Below are 23,868 nucleotides of genomic sequence, written 5' to 3' on the forward strand. Positions count from 1 at the left end.
GGGCCCATAATAGCTCGCGGGCAGAGAACCACTGATATGGACCAGTAACAGTAGCCATCTTGTCCCTCCTGCCTCTTGGTTACTTATTTTCTCCCTTGATCCCTCTGGTGTCCTAAAGAATGTATTGGTATCTACATGCTGTACTGCACTGCAGAATTTTCATTATCTTCTATTTTCTCTAGACACTTGTATATGGTCTTATGGATACACAGCTTAGTCCTAGTCCTTCCTAAAGCAGAGCACCCCCTCGATTCATATTGAACTAGCACTCAATATTTGCGGGATCAGAACATACATGTTTGAAAAAATACGTAAGAAATTTTTTTTTTATTTTATTTTGTCTGGGCATGGAGAAAAGGCATGGAGAGCAGGATTTGTGAAAGAGAGCTACTATGAGGCTCACTTCATAAAATCTAATTGACAAGCAAAATTTTCAAATGCAAGGAGATTTAAAAAAAAAAGCAGTTATCTGTAAATATCTACAACAAATTATTTTAAGAGAAAACTTTAAGAGAAAAATAAACTGGCCAGCAGTACTAGCTCTACACAATCATCAAGATGCCATTGCTAATATAGTAAAGAGTACTCACCATCTCCAGGCATTGACATGAAATGAGCATCAACCCTTTTTTCATCTTCTCCATACTCGTTCTTTGCCAGTAAGGTATAAGCACCATTGTTCAAATGGGTAGGGTTGTCCAACTGAAGGCAGCCATGGTATTCACTTTGATTGCTAACATGTATTTTAGTACAGATGTATTCAGACTCATTCAGTATAGCCCCTTCATAGAACCACTGCAATGAGGGCTTGGGGTTCCCTTTCACAGTGAATGGAATACACCAGTGGTGGTCCGGGGTTGGAGGTTCAATAAATGTGATATTTGGTGCAACTATATTGAAAAGAAGAGTGAATAACATCAGAATATCCTAAACACATTTTTCCCCTCAAATTCTTGATGGCATTTTTTAAAATCATTAAAGCTAAGAAATTGGCAGCTTTGGAAACTACAGCCTTGTGCTTATGGGTGTAGATATTTATACAGGAAGCCATCAGCTGTATGTGTGAACTGAATTCAGACCTGAAATGGACAATACCTCAATAAAGTCATTCTTTAAAATTAGATGTGTGAACTGGTTCCAATAAAACAAGAACCAACTTTAATAAATCATGCAGGTTCAGTAAAAGGTTTTTTATTACTCCTGTTTTTAACCAAAGCACTTAAGTATTATTTTAAAAAGGGTATTTAACAGTTGGCCGGAATCAGGTGTACTGGAAATACATTCAGATAGGCATGAAAACTTCTAGATGATTTTCATCATAGAATCATGGAACAGACCTATTAGTTCATTCACTGAATTCCCCTGCTAATTAATGCAGGATCATTTCCCATAATCATTTTCTAGTACTTTGTCCAGTCCAGTTTTAAATTGTTATGGGCTTCTACTATTTCCCTTGGGAGGCTATTCCACAGCCTTGTACATTATCTCACTGTCAGGAAGTTTTCCTTGATATTCAGACTGAATTTTCCTTTGTTAATTGCATCTAATTACATCTAGTTATACGTCCTTGTACCAATCACATTGGTGCCAATCCAAGATTCCTTGTTTACACCATTCCAGTATTTGTAGCATATATCCTTTCCCTTAGCTATTTCATACCCAATTTGAACTATAAAATCATATGAAATTAATCTATAGCTACTTCTCTAAGATTTTTCTCTAATAAGCAAGCTCATTTTTAATAAAATGTGGGTTTGATCTGGATGATCAATATCTGAAGCTTGTAAAAACAGCCTACTTAATTCACTTAAGATAGATTCATATGGGAGCTTAGAGTTAAGGGGTCAATGTTTTATCCCCTGTGCTCATCCTCTTCTCCTGGACTTGACAGATAAGTAGATTATTTCAAGGCTAAGGACAAACTAATATATGCCTGGGAAAACTAATGTTACAAGCTGATTTTTTTTTTAATTAAAAAAATGTATCAGGGTTATTGGTTTAGATGAAAAGTTTTAAAATCTCAAATTATTAACAACAATTTGATCTCTGTCTTTGATGTGTGGGTATTTTTATATGCATATAAAATACACATGTGCCCAGGCACCTTTTCACATTTACACTGCCATTTGAACATTTTGGACTTCAGAAATTTACTTTTGGCAGTTCAAACTGGAAGTTGATAGGCAGCTATGAGAGCACATATATGTAAGGGCAGAGTAATGAAGGGACACTACTACACAACAACTGCTGGTTATGCTGTTCCTCAGCATTAAAGGCAATGCAGTTCATACACTTAGGTGACATTCTTGTTTCAAAACCTTGCAGGCCCAACAGAAATATATACCCCAAATATTTTGTGCTGATGTAGTTTAGACAGCAGCTGAAATTGTATGCAAGCCTGTTTACGTACAGAACACCACAAGGTCAGCAGAAGCTTGGTCTTCTCCCACAATATTTTCTGCTATACATGAAATCCGTATTCCACTGTCCTTAGATGAAACATTCCTTATGGTTAGGGAAGCAGGATTCTTACTTGTATTACTCTACAAACAAGAAGAAAAAGTATTTGGCTTAAACAGAGTGTAGAACAAGAGAGACGCTGGGATTAGAGTCCTTCAGTTACCCTTCCTCTTAACCTTATTGCTAGAAAACTGAGTATTATATTTGCACAACATTTTATTCCATGTTGTAAATCAATGTACTGGGCCTGATTCTGAGGGTCTGTGTTGATTTACACACATATAATCCCACTAAGGAAGATGCTGATACATGCCTTCCTTCTACTTCACTGAGATCACATCAGGAATAAATCAGTGTAGAATTTGGCTGGTTGAGTTATACCCCTCAGTGGTACTAGTTGAAGGAAAAAGGGAATATTTCCACTCTATACACTGCACAACCTCAATTACTCAAAAAATCTCAAAACATCCCAAACTTTCAGATAACTAGGGATGTGAGCCAGAAGCCCAAGTGCAGATGTCAAAGTCAAAAGAGTGGACACCCCCAATCACTTGGCTCCTCTACTCCCTGTCCTGTCATATCCAATCCCTCCCTTCATCTGCCCTCCTTCCCTTGCTCCATGTGGCCCTAGTCTACAATCCTCCCAGCTCCCACTCACTTCATCCCTCACTTTGATGCCTGGCTCACCCTCCCTCTCTCCAGTCCCCTACCGTGGCTCTGGATTACTTCTATTTCCATGTTGAAAAGGCCGACTCCACTGCCTCTGACTTTCTTTTGTTAACTACTTCATGCAATTTCTAATTTTGGACTCACTTTCCCATTTACCATTTTATTAACCATATGGGCCTGGAGCCAGACCCTCAGCTGGTGTAAATCAGCACAGCTCCACTGGCTTCAGTGGAGCACTGCACATCTACACCAGCTGAGGAGCCGGCCCCTGATCTTTCCCAGTCTCTCTCTCTCTCAATTCTTGATCACCACTTGTTTTTCTTCAAATTTATTACTCTTCGCCTTTCTTCCACCTCATCATTTACTCCTAAGGTTCATCTCTGCTCTCATTTCCTCTTAATCTTGCTCTCTCTCTTCCTATACTCCTCCCAATCAATGCTTTACTGTCACCTCACTCTGGGCTTTACACCTTTACTCCTGCTGTGGGCTCGACATGGTCTCCCACACCTCGACTACCAAGTTCCCGCTCTCCTCCTGCAGCTCTCTCTTGAAAGCCTCTTCCTATCTTTAATCCTTCCTACAGTAAGTTGGTTTCTTCCACCACCTGAACTAAGGCACATGTTTTGTCTTACGTGTGTTTGAGCATAGGCAGATAGAAAAAAACCCCACAGTTATTGCCTCAATGTTTTGTAAAGCACTGTGTACATTTACAGCACTAAATAAATCATAAAAATCACCATATGTGCTGCAAAATTAAAGTACATTGGGATGAACTACAAGCAAACTGGCACTCTTAAAACAAAAAAGTTTTGCTTCTGACCTCTTAAATAGGTTTCTTAAAATGACCTCTAGGTTGTATCTCTGGTCTTTAATTTCATGTGAAATATAAAGGAACTTTTTAAAAAATTAATAAACAAACAGTTAGGAATATTGCTTTAACATCGTCCTTTGCTGGGATTCTTCTTAATATGGAGAAGAGAAGACTGAGAGGGGACATGATAGCAGTTTGCAGATGATACCAAACTGGGAGGGATTGCAACTGCTTTGGAGAATAGGGTCATAATTCAAAATGATCTGGACAAATTGTCTGAGGTAAACAGGATGAAGTTTAATAAAGACAAATGCAAAGTGCTCCACTTATCATAGAATATCAGTGTTGGAAGGGACCTCAGGAGGTTATCTAGTCCAACCCCCTTCTCAAAGCAGGACCAATCCCCAGACAGTTTTTTACCCCAGTTCCCTAAATGGCCCCCTCAAGGATTGAACTCACAACCCTGGGTTTAGCAGGCCAATGCTCAAACCACTGAGGTTTAGGTTGGACATTAGGGAAAAGTTCCTAACTGTCAGGGTGGTTAAACACTGGAATAAACTGCCTAGGGAGGTTGTGGAATCTCCATCTCTGGAGATATTTAAGAGTAGGTTAGATAAATGTCTATCAGGGATGGTCTAGACAGTATTTGGTCCTGCCGTGAGGGCAGGGGACTGGATTCGATGACCTCTCGAGGTCCCTTCCACCCCTAGAATCTATGAATCTATGCACTTAAGTGCTGAGCCTGCAATTGAATCTCTACTAAAGGGCTCTAGCACCTGTAGAACCCAATGACTTCAATGATACTCCATGAAGTATAAGGATCCGCCCACGAGTGTCACATTTCAAGATCAGGATCTTAAGTGACTGTCTTTTTTACAACACATAGCACAATGGGGCTAGAGTAATACAAATAATAAAAGTTAATAAGGGTGAAATCCTGGCTTCATTGAAATCAACAGCAAAACTGTTGACTTCAATGGAGTCAGGATTTCACCCCAAGGCTAACAATGTAGAGCACACACTTGCTTTTCTCTACCCGTGAGCAGTCCCATTGAAGTAATTGGTGCTCAGCAGGTTCAAGGGGGGGGCATGGATCAACATTCATATTGTGCTCCCCGTCAGTACCTGGCCTGGGCCCAGGAAGCCAATGATCCAACCAACGGACCAAATTTGGTGATGAATCCTGGTCACATGCCACGTGAGGCACATTGCACGTATACTAAGAAGAAGAAGCAGGTTCAACAGTCCATCCATAGGGATTTAACTGCAGGATCAGACCCAAGTGCACTGTTAAGAAAACTCCAATGGCAGTCAATTGGACTATTTGCATAAAGTGAAGCACATAGGTAGCTGTATGCAGGATCTGAGCCATTTCCTGGGATTTTTCTTTATAGGAGAGCAAGGAAAGAAGACAGACAGAAGTAGCAGCAGGAGGAGAGCAGAGAAGCAGAAATAGAGACATGAAGGTGAGGAGAAAAGGAAAATAGAAAATAGAAAAACAAAACATAGAAGGGCAAGGATTGTGGTGAACAGTAAAGGAATTTAAGAAGGTACTCTGTTATACTACTGATGAGACTAGTGTTATTCCATAGCTAAGGCTGAAGCTAGCTTCCATTATAAGGCACTCTGAAATTTCACAAGCATAAAATTATGTCAAGATAGAATTTTTCTGGAAAGTTTGAAGTAAATCGGAAAAGTCACTTTGAAGATAGGAGAGTTTTAAAAAATGTAGGGTAATGCTCAAGAAGGGAAGTCACCTCATTTGTTCTGGTGCATAACTCAAAAAAGGCTTAGCAGAGACTCCCCCAGTTGTTTTAATCTGTTGTTTTTGGTGAGTACTGATGCATTTGGATAGTTTCAGGCAGGTTATTTTAGCTATTAAATTCAGTTTCTCTGTACTTTACAGACCCCCAGTGTTCTCAAATTTGAACATCTCCAAAGCAGATCCTATACATTTTGCATAGGCCCATGTAGATGAACACAATGGAGGAAGTAGAATCATAGAATATCAGGGTTGGAAGGGACCTCAGGAGGTCATCTAGTCCAAACCCCTGCTCAAAGCTAAGTAACACAGAGGGTTGAAGCCACATGGAACTGGGGGCCATCTGGGGGAGGAGAAAGAATCCTTGAACAGCGTGCAAGCTCCTCCTATCACCAAGGAATTTGTAAACATTTTTAAAAATCCAAGACAATCCCTGGAAAAGAAACTTAACTAAAGCAGACACAAAGTTGTAACTATCTAGGAACTACTTACTTGAAGAGGGAAAAAGACATTATGAGAGGGGAGAGGAGACAGAACCAGCTATGCCAGCCTAACATTCCTGAGAATACCCTCTATGGAAATCACTAGCTGTGCTCATAGACCAGGGGTGGGCAAACTACCGCCCATGAGCTGGATCCGGCTCATGAGCCATTTTAAGCCAGCCCACGAGCTCCTGCTGGGGAGTGGGGTCGGGGGCCACACCACATGGCTCGGCCCCACTCTGGCCAGGGTGCTGGATCGGGGGCTGCACCACGGGGCTCAGCCCCACTCCAGCACTCCAGCTGGGGCGCAGGGTCGGGGGCCATACCACGCGGCTCCCAGAAGCCACGGCATGGCTCCTCTCTGGCTCCTACATGCTACAATGGTTCCCTCCGGTGCTCCAATGGAAGCTGCAGAGGCAGTGCCTGCAGATGGGGCAGCGCGCAGAGCCGCCTGGCTGCGCTTCCGCGTAGGAGCCAGAGAAGGGACATACCGCTGCTTCCGGGAGCCGCTTGAGGTAAGCACTGCCTGGAGCCTGCACCCCTGAGCCTCTTCCAGTGCCCCAACCCCCTGCCCCTGCCCTGATCCCCCTCCTGCCCTCCAAACCCTTTGGTCCCAGCCCAGAGCACCCTCCTACACCCCAAACTCCTTATCCCCAGCCCCACCCCAGAGCCCACACCCAAACCAGAGCCCTCACCCCCTCCTGCACCTCAACCCCAATTTTGTGAGCATTCATGGCCCACCATACAATTTCTATTTCCTGATGTGGTTCTCAGGCCAAAAAGTTTGCCCACCCCCGGCATAGACAGTCTATGTTCCCTTTGCATTGCAGGACAGGATCTGAAGACCAGAGTCTAACCCTTTGTGTCTATGGCCATGCACCTCTTAAGGGCCAAAAAATAACTTAGGCAGTTTGTACTCCAAGGTAGCAGATGACCACACTTACAAAGCCAAAGCCATGAACTCCAGAGCGCAATGCAAATAAAGTGGATTTAAGCTGTCAGGTTGCACACTTGTTAAAGTCCTTATCAATATCTCCTTCATCAGAAGGAGATACATTGATTAAATCCTATCTTATGCACAATATGAAACATGGACACAGGAGGGTAGGAACATGAGGGACAGTCAGAGTTATTTGGGTGACCTTGGATAAGCATGTCCATACTGAATTGGTTTTCACTATTTCTTATAGTATAAACTTAACATTGACTTTTATGGCTTACACTTGGCTTTTGTTGTTTTATAGAACAAACAAACAATGTTCTCAAGGTGTTTCCCCCACAAAAACAATTCATATTTATAACCACAACCCTGGCATAACCACATTTTTGGCCTGTGAATATAGTAAATTTACACACACAGCTTTTCTTATCAGACTGTAATTTTCTATATAAGGAGTGTTGTGACAATCAAAACTCACGACCTTCACTTTCCTGATTCATTATAAATAGATAGATAATAAGACAGAAAATATAATGTTGCCTCTATATAAATCCATGGTATGCCCACATCTTGAATACTACGTGCAGATGCAGCCACCCCATCTCAAAAAATATATATTGGAATTGGAAAAGGTTCAGAAAAGGCAACAAAAATTATTAGGGCTATGGAACAGCTTCCGTCTGAGGAGAGATTAATAAGACTGAGACTTTTCAGCTTGGAAAAGAGATGACTAATGGGGGATATGTTAGAGGTCTATAAAATCATGACTGGTGTGGAAAAAGTAAATAAGGAAGTGTTATTTACTCCTTCTCAAAACACAAGAACTAGGGGTCACCAAATGAAATTAATAGGCAGCAGGTTTAAAAGAAACAAAAGGAAATATTTCTTCACACAATGCACAGTAAACCTGTGTAACCCTTTGCCAGAGGATGTTGTAAAGGCCAAGACTATAACAGGATTAAAAAAAGAACTAGATAAATTCATGGAGGATAGGTCCATCAATGGCTATTAGCCAGGATGGGCAGGGATGGTGTCCCGTGCCTCTGTTTTCCAGAAGCTGGGAATGGGTGACAGGGGATGGATCACTCGGTGATTGCCTGTTCTGCTCATTCCTTCTCGGGCACCTGGCATTGGCCAATGTCAGAAGACAGGATACTGGGCTAGATGGACCTTTGGTCTGACCAAGTACAGCCGTTCTTATATTACCAGGACCCTTCCATAGAATTGTAGCACTATCAGTTATAACTGGAGGCACAGAAACTTAAATAAAAGCCACTTTCTCAGAGAAATAAATGTTTGTTTGTCCCAGAAGCACTGCCACAGTCACTGTGGATTAAGAATACCTGGGAAATAAATGCAAGGTAAACAATTTGCCATTTTGTATCTGTGATTATGAAAAATAATAAGCTTAAAACCAGCCACACACCATTCTTCAGCAGGTATACCCAGTCTCTGGATAGCCAGCTATTGAAAGTAAAACTTACCTCATGTTTTGAAACAAGATTAGGGACAACCCAGGATACATTGGGAGATGGCACCCCAGTAGCTTCGCAGTACAGTGTAGTGCTCCTTCCTTCCACAACAGTGAGGTTATAAACACTCAAGTTTGCTGAGGGCAAGCCTGTGACACAAGCAAAAAAATATGTAAGTGTTTGTGTTTGTCATAGAAATAGGGTAAATATTCAAATAAGCTGTTCAACTCTTTGACAGCAGTCTGTATGTAATCGAAAACTCTGCTTACTCAGCTAATCAGAGATTCATTGTGGTCAGATGCTATTTGGTAAAAAAAATGCAAAGAACACATTTGATACTACACAAGTATTCTCCACTCTACCAATCCACCTCCCTAGAAAAGGTAGAAAGGACAGTCAGATGCCTAACGCCAATTGCACCTTTAAAATCTCTCCTTCATTCTTGAGGGAAAATAAGATACAACTTACTTTTCTCATTTGTAGTGGTTGCAATAAAAATCTTCATTTTCCTTTTGCCTAATTAACACTGTGGTGGTATTCCTAGCATACCCTGAGCTATATGTACACTAAAGGGGAAATCTAACCCACATCATGATGCAGGGTCAGGGGAAAGAGTCCCCAAAACAATAGAATCAGAGTGGCGCCAGTCCACAAAGAGGTCACACACACATATGGAACCCAGATCTTCAGAGACAAACTGAGTAGGAAGGGCAGGGGCTATGGGCATGTCAAGGGAAGGAAGGGGCAGGGCCAGAGCAGCTCAAACTGTCCAGACCCTCTGGGCCATTTCTAGGGTACTTCAGCCACAGGACTGAACTAGCTTCAGTGAAACAGCTACTTTGTGTAATTTGCTAGGAAGCTGCTCTAACTTTTGTCAGGATCAGGGCTGACCCCAAGAATCAGGGAGCTGGAACCTGATGCTTCATCCCTTTGACCTGCATTGAGTGGTGCTCTGATGCAGGAGAGAATCTAGCTCCACAAACCTATTATTGAGCAGATTTTCAGAAGAGTTCAGCTCCCAGAAGCTCCCTTTTAGGCATCCAAATGAAGTGGTCAGGTTTTTTGGTAGAGCTCAACACCCAAATCAATGGCTCTCAGACCAATAGGAGTTGTCATGTTTTGAGGACTTTTGAAAACCTGAACACTTCATTTAGGAGCCTAAACTGGAGTAGGACTCTTTTGAAAATATGGTCAGCAGCATATTAGGCCAAAAATCAACTTGTCTTCAGGTACATGAGACATGACAAGTGTATTTTTTCTGTCCTTCATAACTATACTTTTTTGCATTGAAAATAAGCAGTACACTGAAAACCTGTGTTATGTGAGATTGTGCCATCATCCACTATAGAAAGATAACTTTAGCTTTGCCCTCACCACGATGCTCAGCTCAGCAGCAATCTGAGACATGTTTTGTTTGCAATTTATCATCTCAAATATCCTGCACAGCAAAACAGCAGTGTTAGCTATGTATTGTTTTGCAATGAGTTTTCTTTTTCTGCAACAAAGCTTCTCTCTCTTTTTTTTTAAATTAGGGTGGAGCAGTTTCCGTCATGCACTTGCAGGTTTACAAGTTTAGCAAGGTGATTTTTTTTTTTATTATAAAGCCCCATAGTGAGTGCCTTATATCTGATTTGTGTTAATTAGAGCACATTAATATGTTGGCCAAAAATTCAATAGAAACTTGAAATATCACTTGAAGTTTAATTAGTTCAATAAAAATGAAATGAAAAGTAGTAATAGCAAAGGCAAGACAAATCATTTTCCAGGCACTGCTTTCTTGCCTAATAAGATTTGAAATCATCAGGAGTATACAATAACTGCTTAGGCAATTCTGCTAGTGCTTTAAGTAGTACTGTAATATGATTCTGATTATAGGCATCATGGGTTTCTTCTATTATGCTCACTTTGTAAATCATACATTGAAGTTTATTGAAACAGAGCTGGATGGCTGTATGCCTTGATGCAGTAATCTGTTAGCAAAGGTGGCCATCTGCTTTTGCTTGCCATGACTTCAAACCTCAGCAGTGTCTGTCACCCAGCCAGGCAGGAAACTAAACTAGATCCTAAGGAACATTTAGATATTAATTATGTTGGATAGGGACCAGGGAGGAGAAGTAATGAGATAATTTACCCCATGCAGACACCCTCACACACCAGATCTTAAAACTATTTGACTCCTGTGGTCATACCTGATTCTGGGAAAGAATTTTAGCCATCAAGGCCTTATGGCCCAGCTTCTTCCTAGCAGTATCTTCTCTGGACAAGACCAGCCTGACATCTCTCATGCCAAATTAAAACTACTCAAAGTGTGTCGCTGTTTGAGTTCACAGAGCTTCTAACACACAAAGTTTCATATGAACCCTATCATATAAGCCAAACCAAAAACAAAAACACCCCAGTGTTGACCATTTATTGCACTACTTGGATTTCCATTAAAATTTCAAGACGGCTTCTTGTGGAGCTTTTTGATTGTTGAACTGGGTGGAGGACCAAGTAGCATTTTAGCTACTCGCTAACTAGAACTGTATGCTCTTTCTAACTTTGCTACTGCTGGCTGAATTTGTATTATTTTATATAGAAAAGTGTGGGATGGCACCACTGTTACTATCATGTGCACTATAAAGAACTTGGGAACTTAGGAATTGCCATACGGGACCAGTCCTGAGGTACATCTAGTCCAGTATCCCATCTCTGATGGTGACTGATCTGACTGATGTTTCAGAGGAAGGTTAAAGAACCCCACGCTAAGCAAATGGGGGGGGGGGTCATCTTCCCCCAGGTCTCATCCTGATTTCTAATAGAGCGAGATTGGTTTAAACCACAAAGCACGAGGTTTAATATCCCTTCCTAACTTCTTGTTAGTATTAATTACGATAATTCTGGATATTCATAATGTCCAATTTTATTTTGAATCTTGCTATATTCTCGGCCTCTACAACTGCCAGTAGCAACAAGTTCCACAGTTTAATTACACGTTGTATGAAAAAGTATTTCCTTTCATTAGTTTTGAATTTGCCACCTTTTAACTTAATTGAATATCCCCTTTTGGGGGGTTGTGAGACACGGAGAACAGGAGTTCCTGATCTTTCGTCTCTTGACTATTTGTTGTTTTATCATGTCCCCTCTAATTAATCCCAACTATTCATACAAAATGATAGGGTCTGAATTAGCTGAAATCTTGGAGTCATTGTGGATAGTTCTCTGAAGACATCTACTCAATGTGCAGTGGCAATCAAAAAAAAAAAGCTAACAGAATGTTAGGACTCATTAGGAAAGGGATAGATAACAATGTCATAATGCCACTATAGAAATCCATGGTACACCCACAACTTGAATACTGCGTGCAGATCTGGATGCCCCATCTCAAAGAAGATATATTGGAATTGGAAAAGGTACAGAGAAGGGCAACTAAAATGATTACGGCTATGGAACAGCTTCCATATGAGGAGAAATTTAAAAGACTGGGACTTTTCAGCATGGAAAAGAGATGACTAAGTGAGGATATGATAGAGGTGTATACAATCTTGACCGTGTGGAGAAAGAGAATAAGGAAATGTTTATTTACTCCTTCACATAAGACAAGAACTAGGGGTCACCCAATGAAGTTAATAGGCAGCAGATTTAAAACAAACAAAAGGAAGTACTTTGTCACACAATGCACAGTCAACCTGTCAAACTCTTTGCCAGGAGATTTCTGAAGGCCAAAACTATAACAGGGTTCAAAAAAGAACTATATAAAGTTTATGGAAGATAGGTCCATCAATGGCTATTAGCCAAGATGGGCAGGGATGCAACACCATGTTCTGAGTATCCCTAGCCTCTGTTTGCCAGAAGCTGGGAGTAGACAACAAGGGATGGATCGTTCGATGATTGCCTGTTCTGTTCATTCCCTCTGAAGCACCTGGCATTGGCCACTGTTGGAAGACAGGATACTGGGCTAGATGGACCATTGATCTGACCCAGTATGGACATTCTTATGTTCCTTTCTAAATTAAGCTCTCCCAATCTTTTCAACCTCTCTTTATATGATTTTTTCCAGACCCTTAATCATTCTCCAAACCCCCTCTAATTCTGAAATATCCTTTTTTGAGATGGAACGACCACTGTCACACATACACACACACACACACACACAGAGTATTCCAGATGAGGATGTACCATTGAGTAATATAATGGTGTTATGTTTTCTCTATTGTTCATCATACCTTTCCTTATGCTTCCTAACATCTCATTTACTTTTGTGACCAGACCTGCACACTGAGCAGAGATTTTCATTGAGCTACCCATAGTGATACCCCTGTCCCTTTCCTGAGCTGATACAAGGTTCTAAAGTAACTGTAAGGTGCAGGAGTAGTGCAACTTTTTTCCTTTAATGTACATTTATAAACAATGAATTTTGTTTGCCATCATGTTGCCCATTCACCTAGTTTGGTTAAGTCTCTCTGACGTTCCCCACAATCCTCCCTGGTCACAACAAACAGAAGCCACCAACGCCCTAAAATATCACAGAAAAGAGCCATAAAACTCACCTGAAAAGAAATAGTAAAAGTCTCTCTAGTTTACGGTTTTGTATAGTGACTACCACTACAGCATCTAAAAACGTAGAGAAATTGTCACGACTTTTGTGAAAACGTTACAGGAAGATAAAGAAAGGTAGATTAATCCAAACAAGGCTCACTGATGGCAAAATGTTGAAAGTGCTCTATACTATATGATAATTTTCATTCAAATATGGGCCCTGATCCCAAAGACGTAATGAAAACAAAAACAAGTGAAATTATAGTCAGGTCCTTACAAGAGTGACAATTCAGGCTCAGGTTCTCAACTCTTCTGCTATCATAGAACATCATTACATCACTGGTGGTGCTACAAATGTCCAAATTATCATGACTAATATCATAAGTCAAATTGAAAATCTGTCCAGTGATATGGCACAACTCCTCAGGTTAGCTCCTCAGGTTTCATACCTCAACAGCAAGAAAAATGTAGCTCTGATTCTGAACTCAGATTTTGTGGCTGACTTCTGTCTCAGTGGTAGGTTGAACATGGCTGAGACAGAGATCGGCCACAGAGCGTGGGTTCAGGTTGGAATATTTATTAGTTAGTGCATATCACATGGTTAGAACATATAGTAATGAATGTGAACAGACCCGTTGAGTTCCATGGGATTATTCACTCGCCTGAAGTTGCTCACAAACATCTTCAGGATCAGGGTCGGGGTTGCTAAACATAATTTTAAAATACAAAATGTAGAATGAAAAGTAAAAGTGGGATGTCTAAATTTTCACTAATTAGCATAAAGTTAAATCATAATAAACTTTTATTCAGGACTAAGCATGTCCTTTCACTGGTCCACATGGGCCTAATTTAACAGATTTCATTTAATGATTAAACTCATTAGTTGTTAGTGTTTATTTAAAAACCACACACACGGCTTTTTTTTTTTTTTGCCCTTTCTTATCAGTCATATCATGCTATATTATTTCCCTAGAGCAAGTGCTTTGTGCCCCAAAAGAGTACAGCACCTTAGAATAATTGTGTAACTTGGAATTATGTAATATGTACATAATAACTAAGCAATTCTAGCTGTAATACTGTACAGCATATGGAAAAGTTGTCTGTGCAATATATTCATGGCAATAAAACTTTACTTCAACAGGTAGTTCTTGGATTAAACGTTGTCAAAAAATATCTTCTATTAATCACGAGCACATTTGGGCATATTGACTTCAAGTGAGTTGCAACACCTATGGGAACAGGACTGAGCTCTTCAACCCTATACAAAATCCTTGGATAGCAAAACTAACTAGACACTCATTCGTAAAAGGAATATTTACCTCCATAGGCTCCATTAGTGTGCATTTATTACCTGAAGCCACATTACAGAGAGACAGTCAAACTCTGGTGGTACAGTAGAATCTCAGAGTTACGAACACCTCAGGAATGGAGGTTGTTCGTAACTCTGAAATGTTCGTAACTCTGAACCATAGGTGATGACTCCGTGGGTGCTCTGGGGCTAGAGCACCCACCGAAAAAAAATAGGGCAGGAAGAGGTGCGGGGAGAGGGCAGGAAGAGGTGGGGCAAGGGTTTGGGGGGGGGTGGAGTGGGGTGAAGCCAGGGCCTGGGGTGGAGCTGAGTAAGTCAGCGCCTATGCTCTGAACAAAACGTTACCGTTGTTCTTTCAAAAGTTTACAACTAAATATTGACTTAATGCAGCTTTGAAACTTTATTATACAGAAGGAAAACGCTGCTTACCCCCCCCCACACACACACACTTTTTTTTTTTTAGTAGTTTACATTTAACACAGTACGTACTTTCGCTTTCTTGGGGGGGGGGGGGGGGGCTCTCTGCTGCTGCCTGCTGCAGGGTTCCAAACAGGGGCGGCTCCAGGCACCAGCGCTCCAAGCGCGTGCCTGGGGCAGCAAGCCGCGGGGGGCGCCCTGCCGGTCCCTGAGAGGGCGGCAGTCAGGCGGCAGTCAGGCAGCCTTCGGCGGTATGCCTGCGGGAGGTCCGCTGGTCCCACGGTTTCGGCGGCAATTCGGCGGGTACGCCGGAGCCGTGGGACTGGCGAACCTCCCGCAGGCATGCCGCCGAGGGCAGCCTGCCTGCCGTGCTTGGGGCGGCAAAAAAGCTAGAGCCGCCCCTGGTTCCAAATGAGGTGTGTGGTTGACTGGTCAGTTTGTAACTCTGGTGTTCGTAACACTGAGGTTCTACTGTTCAATAGTCATGCAGCCCATCTCTCTACAGTGCATAGCTAGCAGTACTTCAACAAAGGCAAGAACCAATACTTTGGTTGAAATGTTCAAAGATGCATTGGGGATTTTGCTACTTAACTCCCCGTGAAATTAATGGAACTCATGTAGCTAAATCCTTCAGTCAGCCTCAAAAATCATATTAATAGTATAATATACTATTAGTATAATAGACATTATATATAAAATGTCTATGTCTATGTGTGTGTGTGTGTGTAGTGTTTTTAAGGTGAAATCCTGGCCCCACTGAAGTAAATGGTAAAACTTATACTGGCTTCAATGGGATCTCCCGCTATATGTTCTAACCATGTGATATGCACTAACTAATAAATATTCCAACCTGAACCCACGCTCTGTGGCCGATCTCTGTCTCAGCCATGTTCAACCTACCACTGAGACAGAAGTCAGCCACAAAATCTGAGTTCAGAATCAGAGCTACATTTTTCTTGCTGTTGAGGTATGAAACCTGAGGAGCTAACCTGAGGAGTTGTGCCATATCACTGGACAGATTTTCAATTTGACTTATGATATTAGTCATGATAATTTGGACATTTGTAGCACCACCAGTGATGTAATGATGTTCTATGATAGCAGAAGAGTTGAGAACCTGAGCCTGAATTGTCACTCTTGTAAGGACCTGACTATAATTTCACTTGTTTTTGTTTTTATTTCTCCTATTATGATAAGTCACACACCCAATGAGCCTATTTGAGCACAGAAATACAAATTTTATTTATATATATGCCACACAGAAAAGTTTCAACTTATTAATATCAACCCACATTCCGTGATTCTTTATGGAGCAGAACTCCATTGCCAAACTCCCACTGAAGTGAACTGGAGATTTGTTCATTTAAAGTTTGCAGCCTTTAGTCTGAAATCACAGCTGGATGATGTTAGGCAGCAGAACACAAAAAGTGTTCTTTAACTGTTGGTTTCCGATGCACCAAGTTTCCTACCAAGTTCAAGATATATGTTCAAACCTCAGTCTCTGAGCTGGGAGAAGCTGGGAGCAATGTTTCTCCATAACTACCCTTCTAGCCAGGGCAGGAGCAGAGATGATGGGCTCTGAAAAGACCTGGAAGGACCATCCCCCAGCATACCAAAACAGGATTTTCCTTGTGATAAGAACAGACATTTTGCTGGGGAGGAGGGGGAAAACTGACATTCAAAGCTTTTCTCACAAGCCAGTTTATATCTGACCTTCATTAAGGTCTTTTTAGTCCTTAGCTGGAATCTCCTGAACCATCTTCTCAATACAGCTCTCAGTCACAGACTGATGAGCTTAATATGGGAAACAATAATCATCTATTATATTTAAACTTGTACAACATATTTTTAATACCCCCTGCTTTACAGATATTCTCTACAGTTCAGGGGGTACAATGGGCCCAAACCCAGCTTTGCTCACCACACACAAGTTCCCAAAGCAATCTACGGTTGCTTACTGCATTCTTCATGCTCGCAGGAGACTCCCCCAACATGTGAGTATAAGATTTGCTCTTAAGTGCAACACCGGCAGCAAATATTTTAACTTGCTATTCATTTTATCCAGCCAATCACATTGTCTGGAGGATGGATGTGGCGCTGGTCAAGAAATGAGAGAATATGGCTCCTCAAATTACAACATATCTTTCCTGGCTGAGGATTAGAAAATATAAAGAAAAATATTTCATTCAAAACAAAAATTGAACATCTTTGTAGGATAAATTCACTTAAAATTTTACCAGCCTCCAGAACACAAGCTAAAATCCTGAAAAAATATTTTACATACATGCGCACACACACTTTAGGCTTTCATGGGCTTAAAAACAAGGCAAAAGGTTGTTGTTTTTTTCCTGAATTGGGGCATAAATTTGAGAATTGCTGATAATATGATGCACCTGTTGTGTTGCATTTAGCAACCAGCTGCAGCCAAGAAACGGTGAGCTAAATTCAGCCATGGGGTAAATGGGTACATTTCCAATGAAATCAACAGAAATACCATGCGGGAGTCAGCTCTGCTATGCCTCTATAGCATTGAAAACAGGATACCCCTACAAGATTACATGCAAGCATTAGTTACACAAAATAGAAAGCATTATCTCCATTCTCCCTCCCTTTGTGGCTGCAAAGTCCCACCTTTGTTCACATTTAAAGATCCAAAAGATAGAAATATCTCAAAGAGCCTTTCACAGAGCTTCTTCCAAGGAGACAGTCGCATCCATTTCACATGAGAGCTTCAGAGCAAGGTCAGACAGACCAGAGCACTCAGTGCTGCTGTCAGCAGTATCTCCACCTCGCTTCTCCAAAGCAATCAAATGAATTCAATGCAGCTGAGCTGGGCAAAGCAGACACAAGCCTTCACAGGTGAATCGAGAGCTCTGCTAACAATTTTAATGGACGCTAATGAGGGCTGGATTGATAGAGTGCAAACCTCTGGAAAAGGACTTCTTGTACAGCAGTTGCTATTTAAAAACACATTTAGTATGGAGCAGTAAATGTTCATTCTGCTCTACCTGCAATATTTCCTATTCCTATAATTAGGAATACTCAAAATACAGCAGTAAAGTCAAACACTTCAGTATGACAAACATGGAGCTTTTGAACTTTTTTAATCTGAGAAATAGGACCAGGCAAGATGTCTGCAATCACAAAAAATAGTCTCACACTTGATATCAAGAATCAGAGGGGTAGCCATGTTAGTCTGAATCTGTAAAAACCAACAGAGGGTCCTGTGGCACCTTTAAGACTAACAGAAGTATTGGGAGCATAAGCTTTCGTGGGTAAGAACCTCACTTCTTCAGATGCAAGTAATGGAAATTTCCAGAGGCAGGTATAAATCAGTATGGAGATAACAAGGTTAGTTCAATCAGGGAGGGTGAGGTGCTCTGCTAGCAGTTGAGGTGTGAACACCGAGGGAGGAGAAACTGCTTCTGTAGCTGGATAGCCATTCACAGTCTTTGTTTAATCCTGATCTGACGGTGTCAAATTTGCAAATGAACTGGAGCTCAGCAGTTTCTCTTTGGAGTCTGGTCCTGAAGTTTTTTTGCTGTAAGATGGCTACCTTTACATCTGCTATTGTGTGGCCAGGGAGGCTGAAGTGTTCTCCTACAGGTTTTTGTATATTGCCATTCCTGATATCTGACTTGTGTCCATTTATCCTCTTGCGTAGTGACTGTCCAGTTTGGCCAATGTACATAGCAGAGGGGCATTGCTGGCACATGATGGCATATATAACATTGGTGGACATGCAGGTGAATGAGCCGGTGACGTTGTAGCTGATCTGGTTAGGTCCTGTGATGGTGTTGCTGGTGTAGATATGTGGGCAGAGTTGGCATCGAGGTTTGTTGCATGGGTTGGTTCCTGAGTTAGAGTTGTTATGGTGCGGTGCGTGGTTGCTGGTGAGAATATGCTTAAGGTTGGCGGGTTGTCTGTGGGCGAGGACTGGCCTGCCTCCCAAGGTCTGTGAAAGTGCGGGATCATTGTCCAGGATGGGTTGTAGATCACTGATGATGCGTTGGAGAGGTTTAAGCTAAGGACTGTAGGTGATGGCCAGTGGAGTTCTGTTGGTTTCTTTTTTGGGCCTGTCTTGTAGCAGGAGGTTTCTGGGTACACGTCTGGCTCTGTTGATTTGTTTCTTTATTTCCTTGTGTGGGTATCGTAGTTTTGAGAATGCTTCGTGAAGATCTTGTAGGTGTTGGTCTCTGTCTGAGGGGTTGGAGCAGATGCGGTTGTACCTCAGCGCTTGGCTGTAGACGATGGATCGTGTGGTGTGTCCGGGGTGGAAGCTGGAGGCATGAAGGTAGGCGTAGCGGTCGGTGGGTTTTCGGTATAGGGTGGTGTTAACGTGGCCATCGCTTATTTGTACTGTGGTGTCTAGGAAGTGGACCTCCCGTGTAGACACCATCAGATCAGGATTAAACAAAGACTGTGAATGGCTATCCAACTACAGAAGCAGTTTCTCCTCCCTTGGTGTTCACACCTCAACTGCTAGCAGAGCACCTCACCCTCCCTGATTGAACTAACCTTGTTATCTCCATACTGATTTATACCTGCCTCTGGAAATTTCCATTACTTGCATCTGAAGAAGTGAGGTTCTTACCCACGAAAGCTTATGCTCCCAATACTTCTGTCAGTCTTAAAGGTGCCACAGGACCCTCTGTTGGTTTTTACAGATTCAGACTAACACGGCTACCCCTCTGATACTTGACACCATGCAAGGCACTGCATTTAGCCGTATGGAATGGAAATCTATCAACCTCATGAAGTAACTTGCACAAATACAGACAGATATCATCTTCTTTTCCAAATGCAAACGGATGGACATCATACCAAATGGACTGAAGATGAAAAATCCATTGCTATTTACATACTGCACAGACCACAGTGAGAGATTATGCCATACACTATCAAAGAAACTGAGGAACCACCTGATCAGCATCCTATACAGCAAACAGAAAAACATCAAGAAAGAGTTCTCCAACCTGGAGACTTTCATAAATAACCAACCCTCCACACAAATGGACTTTACTAAAATAAGACAGGAGATCTACATTACACACTTCACCTCTCTACAAAGGAAAAAGGACCGTAAGCTGTCTAAAATCCTACCTGCCACATGGGGCCACAACAGGAGTACCCCTAACTCACCCAGCAATATCGTCAATTTATCCAGCTACACACTCAACCCAGCAGAAGAGTCTGTTCTATCTCGGGGACTCTCTTTTTGCCCCAGCACCCCCACGAACATGATAAAGTTCTGCGGTGATCTGGAAGCCTACTTTCACCGCCTCCGACTCAAAGAATACTTTCAGGATAACACTGAACAGCGCACTGATACACAAATACCCTCCCACCAACAACACAGGAAGAAGAACTCCACATGGACTCCTCCTGAGGGTCGAAATGACAGTCTGGACCTATACATAGAATGCTTCCGCCGACGTGCACAGGCAGAAATTGTGGAAAAACAACATTGCTTGCCTCATAACCTAAGTCGTGCAGAATGCAATGTCATCCACAGCCTCAGACACCACCCTGACATTATCATCAAAGAGGCTGATAAAGGAGGTGCTGTTGTCATCATGAACAGGTCTGACTACCAGAAGGAGGCTGCCAGACAACTCTCCAATACCAAATTCTACAGGCCACTTTCCTCAGATCCCACTGAGGAATACACTAAGAAACTGCACCATCTACTCAGGACACTCCCTACACTAACACAGGAACAAATCAACATACCCTTAGAGCCCCGACCGGGGTTATTCTATCTACTACCCAAGATCCACAAACCTGGAAATCCTGGACGCCCCATCATCTCGGGCATTGGCACTCTCACTGAAGGACTGTCTGGATATGTAGACTCCCTACTCAGACCCTACGCCACCAGCACTCCCAGCTATCTCCGTGACACCACTGATTTCCTGAGAAAACTACAATGCATTGGTGACCTCCCAGAAAACACCATCCTAGCCACCATGGATGTAAGGGCTCTCTACACAAACATCCCCCACACAGATGAAATACAAGCTGTCAGGAACAGTATCCCTGAGGATGACACAGCACAACTTGTTGCTGAGCTCTGTGACTTTATCCTCACGCACAATTATTTCAAATTTGCTGACAATATATACCTCCAGACCAGGGGCACCGCTATGGGCACCCGCATGGCCCCACAATATGCCAACATTTTTATGGCTGACCTGGAACAACGCTTCCTCAGCTCTCGTCCACTCACGCCCCTTCTCTGCCTATGCTACATTGATGACATCTTCATCATCTGGACCCATGGAAAGGACACCCTGGAAGAATTCCACCATGATTTCAACAGCTTCCACCCCACCATCAACCTCAGCCTGGACCAATCTACACGGGAGGTCCACTTCCTAGACACCACAGTACAAATAAGCGATGGCCACGTTAACACCACCCCATACCGAAAACCCACCGACCGCTACGCCTACCTTCATGCCTCCAGCTTCCACCCCGGACACACCACACGATCATCGTCTACAGCCAAGCGCTGATGTACAACCGCATCTGCTCCAACTCCTCAGACAGAGACCAACACCTACAAGATCTTCACCAAGCATTCTCAAAACTACGATACCCACACAAGGAAATAAAGAAACAAATCAACAGAGCCAGACGTGTACCCAGAAACCTCCTGCTACAAGACAGGCCCAAAAAAGAAACCAACAGAACTCCACTGGCCATCACCTACAGTCCTCAGCTTAAACCTCTCCAACGCATCATCAGTGATCTACAACTCATCCTGGACAATGATCCCTCGCTTTCACAGACCTTGGGAGGCAGGCCAGTCCTCGCCCACAGACAACCCGCCAACTTTAAGCATATTCTCACCAGCAACCACGCACCGCACCATAACAACTCTAACTCAGGAACCAACCCATGCAACAAACCTCGATGCCAACTCTGCCCACATATCTACACCAGCAACACCATCACAGGACCTAACCAGATCAGCTACAACGTTACCGGCTCATTCACCTGCATGTCCACCAATGTTATATATGCCATCATGTGCCAGCAATGCCCCTCTGCTATGTACATTGGCCAAACTGGACAGTCACTACGCAAGAGGATAAATGGACACAAGTCAGATATCAGGAATGGCAATATACAAAAACCTGTAGGAGAACACTTCAACCTCCCTGGCCACACAATAGCAGATGTAAAGGTAGCCATCTTACAGCAAAAAAACTTCAGGACCAGACTCCAAAGAGAAACTGCTGAGCTCCAGTTCATTTGCAAATTTGACACCGTCAGATCAGGATTAAACAAAGACTGTGAATGGCTATCCAACTACAGAAGCAGTTTCTCCTCCCTTGGTGTTCACACCTCAACTGCTAGCAGAGCACCTCACCCTCCCTGATTGAACTAACCTTGTTATCTCCATACTGATTTATACCTGCCTCTGGAAATTTCCATTACTTGCATCTGAAGAAGTGAGGTTCTTACCCACGAAAGCTTATGCTCCCAATACTTCTGTTAGTCTTAAAGTTGCCACAGGACCCTCTGTTGGTTTTTTTTTATATCAAGAGTGCATGTTCCTGAAGGCAAAGTCCTGACCCAGCCTCCATTTTGTAAGGAATTAAGAGAGTCATTTCTTTAGACTGTTGGAAAGGAGGTAGCATCAGTCTTTATCTAGTTACATTACAAGGATGAAATAATAATAATACCTAGATCTGAGAAAGCACTTTTCATCAGTACATCTCAAAGTGGATAAGTATCATTATCACCATTGTACAGGTGGGGAAACTGAGACACAAGGCTTAAGTGACTTGCCAAAGATCACCCAGCAGTCCTGTTGCTGAATGAGGAGTAGCACCCTGGTCTCTGAAGTCCCAATCCAGTGCTCTACCCAGCAGAACACACTACCTTCCCTGCTTCCCCTAAATATTCCTATTTCTTTGTTCTCTGGCTATTATAAAATACTTCCCTTTCAAATTAACTTAGAGAGAAAGTCACAATTATGAAATGCAATGTTGTTTTTACATTGTGAGGGGCGGATTTTCAATAGTGCATGTACAAAAATGTGTGTTTAATTTTGCTCACACACAACCCCTGATTTACACAGATATATAGGTTTGTGCATGAGAATAATCTAAATTTGCACATATGCATCAGTTAGTACATGCACAAGTTAGGAACATACACTTTTGAAAGTCTGGTTCCTACTCTCTCCCTCCCTCCTGAAAAGAAGCTTCATAGATAAATCATGGTAGTCAACTCACTTATTTTCATTTAAAAAGCTCTTAATAATGAAAAATGTTTTAATTAAGTTCAATTGCATAAGAAAACAGTAACTCAACTTCTGAGTTACAGTGTAAACCCTGTTGCTGTCAAAACTCTCGAACAAACCATTATTCATGCAGATCTTGATCATAGATAAGAACTAAAACTTAGTACCAAGAGAATAAAAATAGTTTGCCAGCATACATCATGCATAATAGCTATTACTAGGAGCCAAAGTAAATAATACAGAATATAGGGCGAATGAATACTCTGACAGGTAACACAGAGAGAATGTTTATGACTTTTTTTAAAAGCCAACTAGTTTTGCTTGTTATGTTCTACTTTTGTCAGCCTTATCTGTGAAGTTTGACTGATAATAGAAAAGATTTCAACACTCATTGGATTATGCCTTTTCTTGCTGTTTTGAATTATGCTGTGTGTTGACAGCCTAAGAGCCAATGCTTATTTTATTGATTCACTAATATTATTACATCTTTTCTATTATTTAAACAAATAATCATGCCAATCTTTCAATCTGGTTTCATTTTCTCCCTAACATCTAAAATCTATAATGTCTCCCACTCTGTTCCTAACAAAACTCTCTAGCTTGGTATTTCTCATATTTATTTACCTCCAGAATAGAAATCCATCACAATGGCCATTTCCACAGTCTGGAGTAAAGCCTGCGTGAGTCTAATTTATTTAGAACTACCTTAACACTAGCCTATACAAATTACTGGAAAAGGGCTTCCTGGACACAGCAAGAAATGAGCAAACT

General features: G+C 42.0%; 1 protein-coding gene across 3 annotated transcripts in view; it reads right to left on the minus strand.

Moving 5' to 3' along the window:
* NTRK2 (neurotrophic receptor tyrosine kinase 2) overlaps positions 1-23,868 on the minus strand; it is a 278,981-nt gene that overhangs the window by 218,555 nt on the left and 36,558 nt on the right. For all 3 annotated transcript variants that reach the window (XM_065406073.1, XM_065406072.1, XM_065406071.1), the window contains exons 6-8: positions 8,609-8,745; positions 2,411-2,543; positions 591-890 (exon numbers count right to left, since the gene is read on the minus strand). In XM_065406073.1, coding sequence (XP_065262145.1) covers positions 591-890; positions 2,411-2,543; positions 8,609-8,745 — 570 coding nt within the window. The remainder of the gene's footprint in view (positions 1-590; positions 891-2,410; positions 2,544-8,608; positions 8,746-23,868) is intronic.

This window comes from Emys orbicularis, chromosome 6 (assembly GCF_028017835.1).
Source record: "Emys orbicularis isolate rEmyOrb1 chromosome 6, rEmyOrb1.hap1, whole genome shotgun sequence".
Taxonomy (NCBI): domain Eukaryota; kingdom Metazoa; phylum Chordata; order Testudines; family Emydidae; genus Emys; species Emys orbicularis.